Below are 6215 nucleotides of genomic sequence, written 5' to 3' on the forward strand. Positions count from 1 at the left end.
GTTATACGCATGACTCTAGTCGGTTTTGGAAATTCAACTCTAAGCGAGAAGAATTGATACCTATTGTCAGAAAGTTTATAATCTTGTGGAAAGACAGATAGTAAAAGTGATTTTTGTCATATGATAAGGGATATAAATATGAATGCAATGTAGGATGTCTAACATCTTAACATTAGGATAGGCTTTTTTAAGGAAGTAACATGCAAGCTGAGATATGAATTAGCCAGGTGAAGCAAGGGTTGGGGGAGTTATTTGAGAAGAAGGAATAGTGTGCACCCAGACCCAAAGACTACGAAGACTCTTCTTACTGATTATTTTTTTTCTGGAGGTCTTCTCCAGGCTGACTGGAGGTCAGAATATGGACAAAACAACAGAAGTAGGTACAACTAGTTAACTGAGTTGTGGACTAGATAAACAATGTATTTTTGATAAATATCAAGCACATTGTATCACTACCTCCATCTTCTCAATTATTCCAAAAGTTAAGATTGATCATCTACTAGGTGCCAGTAACTAATCTATGGCTTTCATCAAAATAAATTGTTCAAAAGCTTAAATTTGTTTTGTAAGGAAATCACCTTATAACTGTGATAAAAACACTGGATATGTATTCAAATTTTCCTTAAAATATTCGATGACAAAAGAGATCTGGCATTTTTAAGAGAATTCTGAGAAGCATTTAAAGGAAGCCATACTGATGAGGATTCAACGCATAGAGGTCCCATTCAAATTTAACAGAAACATTTTGTTGGGGGAGAATTATTGTGATAAACAAGGTCTGTTAAGGGTTTTGCTATTAAACGTTTGCTTTAGAAGGAAAAGGTTCCATTGGGAACCTTACCCAGTGGGGGAGTATGTACTTCAAGGGATTGTCATCTTATCATATTTCCACAAATTATTATTTATGTCTCATTTATCTATATTTTTCCTGGCTCCCAGCAGAAGACTTCTGGGTGCACGAACTTGGAAAATTGTTGAAAGACTCATCATGTTTTAACTTTATCTTTTGATTGATTGTGTGCTTTTTCATTAAGTAGTAAGAACTATACAAACTTTAATAACTTTCACTTTAAAAAAGACAAAGATAAATTTCATGTTTAATTAGTAATTCATCCTAACTTAATATTCATCCACAATATTTTATTTTCTACTTCAGTTGTAGTTCATGGCTTTGTTTGTATGTGTGTACATAGATACAGAGATGATAGATTAATAATAGATAAAATAAGTTGTATCTAATTTCTTTGGGAGTACACAGAATTATAAATTACCATAAAAGTATTAATGTTTACTCTCTATGTGACCTTAGGCAGTTTATTTCAACTGTCAGAATCTTAATCTTCAAAATGAGGCTGATAAGAAAACATTACATTATCGCAAAGATTAATAAAAGTAAAATAACAAATGCAAATGTTTATATATAAGTATGTATATATATGTTATAGTTTACACATCTATAGGTATATTGTATGTGTGTGTGTATATATGTGTGTGTGTGTGTGTGTGTGTGTGTGTATTTTTTCAAGATTCTTTGTTAAGTCAAAAGCTGTACCTGTTGGTCTGGGTCCTTGACCTCTCTTTTATGTAGTGGATGAAGTCTTCTGGGATAAACCACTTCATAGTTCTTTATTCCAGGGAGTTCCTTGATAGTATTTACTGAGAGGGGAAAAAGGGGTAAGAAAAGATTTAGCAGAGCAGAACAAACAAGCAAGAACAAGTAAGCAAGCTGGTTGGTAATAATCAGCCTTATTGCATTTCTGATGAATAATGCCACACACAGAGGCTTAAGTGAATTATGTCAGAGAGTTAAGTGTAGAGACAGACAAAACCAGAAACCACAAATCTTGAACCTATTATCTTCAAATATTTCCCCACTGAAAGTTTACAAGTGTTTCTCTATTTGGTGAAAATATTTCTGTTGGATGTTTCCATTTCTCTTTGCTACCTTGAATCCTCTGCAGAGGAATGAATGTAGCAAGCGTACAGGCAAAAGCTGGTACAGGAAGGCAGAAGCCAAACTAAGACACTAATCAATGTCAGCATAATTAAGTAGAAGCATTCTGAAAACTACACAGTGTTACAAAAATGAAATAACTAGTGTATGCCATTTCTGACTGGAATATTTTCTCTTATATGTTTCCAACTGTGATTATTTATACCAATGAATAAAACTAAAAGACAATAAGGAAAGCTCCGATAGCTCCATACAATGTGTGGATTTTGCAATACAGATAAATAATACTTTCATTTTTGCTTACAAAGCATGAAAAGAGTGAAAGTTAGAGAAGCAAACAATTAGAACAGTTTTACTTGTCTGAAAGGAGAATTTTTGAGGTTGAAGTCATACAGAGAGAATTGAACAGTTATCTCATCCAACCTTCTACTGCTTTGAATTCTCATATCAACATGTTTCTACAAGTTATTTTTTTTAATTTTGTTTTGAGAGAGACAGAGAGAGTGAGAGCATAAGCAAGGGAGGGACAAAGGGAGAGAGAGAGAGAGAGAATCCTAAGCAGGCTCCATGCCAGCACAAGCCCGACTTGGGACTTGATCTCACAACCCTGAGATCATGACCTGAGCCGAAGTCAGAGTCAGATGCTTAACCAACTGAGCCACCCAGGTACCTCTCAACAAGTTATTCTTAAGAGGAATTAAGAGTTTTCCCAAAGCTAACATTTAATTTTCTATTTTCTTTTTTATTTGCCCACTTGATCAAGTCCTTAAGGAAATGTCAATAGACCAGTCCTTTGGTTTCTCAAGGGGCTGCTGGTCAACCCAGAATATAGATGCAATAGGAGACAAAGACCAGAGTATGGGCAGCCTAGCAATTTACTTATATTGCAGACTGGAAAGGCTTTAGTTATCTATGTCATGTCTATCAGAGTGCTCTCTAAAGATAATCTCATCTCATTAAAGTATTCAAACCTAAATTCTATGATAATATAAATTTATGTTATTATTGTTGATCTTTTAACAAATAAAAGTGAGTCATCTTGGATGACTTGTACACTTATTCCAATGCTTGGTGCTCCAGAAAATATTTTTAAATTTTTCTTTAGAAACTAAAGCAGAAACTTAAAAAAATTCCTAGTTATGTCAATTTTCTTTTATCATCTTAGGATGGCTAAATGCACTTGACAACTCAAGGGCCATTTACTTCTAACTTCGAAAAATAGGAAAAGTAATTAAATTGGCTAAAAACTCATTAGGTCAAAAATGGACAATCAAAGGGGTGCATTAGCTTCTCTTGCTTGAGATTTACTCTTTTCTATAATTTAAATTCAATGTAATAAATATATAGTATATTATTAGTTTCAGAGGAAAAATTTAGTGATTCATCAGTTGCACATAACACCCAGTGATATTCCATCAAATACTTAATGGCTATCACCTAGTTACCCCGTTATATATTATATATGATATATATGTGATATATATAATGGGGTATATGGTATATATTATATATATGGCATATATAATATATATATGCCATATACATTTAATGTATATTATATATAATTAATATATGTATTATATATTACATATATAATATACATCATATACCCCATTATATATATATCATATATACCACATATGCTTTATCCATTAATCTGTTGATGAATATCTGGGCTCTTTCCATAGTTTGGCTATTGTGGACATTGCTGCTATAAACGTTAGGGTGCATGTGCCCTGAGATTTATTCTTAAAAACATTTCAAAATCCCTTAAAACCATAGATTGAACCCTAGAAAACTTGAACTTTGGGTTTGGTTCTAATTTTTTAATTGTTTGAAAAGACAGGGCAGATTAAATGATCTTTAAGAACAGTTCAAGTAGTCTGTGATTTTATGCAAATAAATACAGCATTCCCTATAATCTCTTTGAAAAGGTGATGGTCATTTGGGTAAAGTTTTAACTGATTGTGTAAAATAAGTCTCATTACACAGTCAAGACTTCCAGAACTACGTAAGTGACCTCAATGACTTCTTGCTGTTACAGAGATAATCATTGGGCATTTTTATTTCTATGTAATTAATTTTCTGTAAGGGAAAATAGTAACATTACTTTATTAAAAAAATGACAGCAAAAATTCAAAAGTCCAAAGGAACATTCTTAATCATTTTCTTAACATTTAATTAAAATATTCATAATTATTGTAATTATTTCAAAATAATAAGATGCGAAGAGGTAAGAAAATAACTTTCAACAGAAATGAACTGATGGTATTGACACAATTCTCTAGAGCTTCTTGTAAACCCATAAAACCAAACAAGCATACCATAAGGCAACTGCATGCTATCTAGTGGATTGTGTCCAATCAATGCAATTCGTCCCATTAATATGGAATTCATGAGGCCATATATTCACCAATGTTGCAACCAGAGTAACTCTTCTAAAAATGCTGTATGAAAAATTGTTTCATCCATTATACACATTATTCTGAGAGTAAATATTAGTCCAAGTTTCCCTGAGGTCATAAAATAATAACTAATCATAGCTGACTCTTTTCATAAAAGCAAAAAATCATATCCCACACACATTCCCCTTTCGGAAGTGGTGAGGGAAACAAGCAATCTAACCACTGCAAGTTTTCTTAATATACACACTCACATCCAGACTTCTAGTTAGTATCTAAATCTTAATGTTTCATGAAATCAGAAATTACCAATTTACTTAAATATAGAGTCAAATATAAAAAGTGGAGAAATTTATTTCCAATTCTTTAATAGCCAAGCACTTCCAAATGGCAAACAAAATAAATCAGCAAATAAACCAGAATATTTTTTTTTAAAAAGCTTCCAGCAAACTCTCTTAAGTTTGAAATCAACAGATTTTTAGCTCTTCTGAAACCCTTGCAACACATTCTCTAAAGGAAACAGATAGAATTTCTTTTAATGACTCTTATTTCTGTGAAACCAAGAAGGCCCCAAAAGAATGAGATTTGAGTTATAACAAATTAGACAGCAGTTAGAGATATGCTACAGACTTAAATATTGTTTGGCTCATTCATCCTTAAGGTTGATGGAAATGACACAACCTCTTCCCAGCTGAATAACATCAGGCTAATTATTTTGAAGCCTGTGGAATAAACACAACTAACTGCCATCCAGGGATTATACAAATCTGAGATGTAACACAATATGTTTCTACTAATGCATTTTAATTCTTACTTTCTCTCTCCCACAGAACTCACTTGTTGGATTACTTCTAACTAGCAAAACTAGATCGAGAAAAATAAAACTATTACTTCGGATTGTGTTAGATCATTATTTTACTGTTTATTAGTTTTAGAAAGGTTAAAATGCATTGACAACATTAATATAACACGCACTGCTCTGGATTGCTAATTTATTTTCTAATGTGTTTGGGGCAATTTTGGAGTCTAGCCCCCTTGTACATAATATTGGCATTTTCATTTTTGTTCACATCTGTTCCAAACTGTTTAAAGAATGTCATTCCAAACTAAACACATGACATTAAGCCCTGAATCAGAGTTTATTCAATATTGACTTCAGATCTGGGCTTCTCTGTATCCCTTCAAACCATCTGTGATTTTATGTTTTTATTATTATTATTTTTTAAGATTTTATTTATTTATTCATGGGGGCGGGGGTGGAGAGAGAGAGAGAGGCAGAGACACAGGCAGAGGGAGAAGCAGGTTCCATGCAGGAAGCCCGACATGGGACTCCAGGATCACACCCTGGGTCAAAGTCGGCGCAAACCACTGGGCCACCGGGGCTGCCCTGATTTTAAATTTAGTGTAGTAAAAGTGAGTACAAACATCAAAGAAAAACTCATCCTGATGAAGTCTATCATTTTGGCTATTAAGACTAAATTATTAATACTTCTGAGGGTCATCTAGTCACCTTATGAAGACAAGAAAGAATTGCTAATATGAAACAAAATAATTTCTAAAACTACTGTACCCTCTAGATAGTCTGCTGGAATATATTAAAGACCTTTCTCTTTTGCCAGTGCACTTACATCCTCACCCCAAACAACTGTCACATCCTTTTAAATATTTGGGTTTTTTTTCCTATGATGAAACCCTATAAGTTATTTTTCTCGGGGGATGGTGAAGGGCATACAAACATCTGGCCTAATTATGTTTCATTCTTTCATTCCATGTCTATGGAAACTGAGCACAAGTCATGGTCTAAGGTACATATTTTTTTCTTTGGATGATGGGGGCAGATAAACAAAAAGAGATAGGAG

The 6215-nt window shown here is 33.2% G+C and overlaps 1 protein-coding gene across 2 annotated transcripts in view; it reads right to left on the reverse strand.

Moving 5' to 3' along the window:
- Nucleotides 1-6215, reverse strand: part of ADAM28 (ADAM metallopeptidase domain 28) — a 55640-nt gene that overhangs the window by 47210 nt on the left and 2215 nt on the right. For both annotated transcript variants that reach the window (XR_013363171.1, XM_077868817.1), the window contains exon 2: nucleotides 1553-1656. Coding sequence is in view for 1 of the 2 variants with exons in the window: in XM_077868817.1 (XP_077724943.1) it covers nucleotides 1553-1656 (104 nt within the window). In the remaining variant the exon portion in view is untranslated. The remainder of the gene's footprint in view (nucleotides 1-1552; nucleotides 1657-6215) is intronic.

This window comes from Canis aureus, chromosome 24 (genome assembly GCF_053574225.1).
Source record: "Canis aureus isolate CA01 chromosome 24, VMU_Caureus_v.1.0, whole genome shotgun sequence".
NCBI lineage: Eukaryota > Metazoa > Chordata > Mammalia > Carnivora > Canidae > Canis > Canis aureus.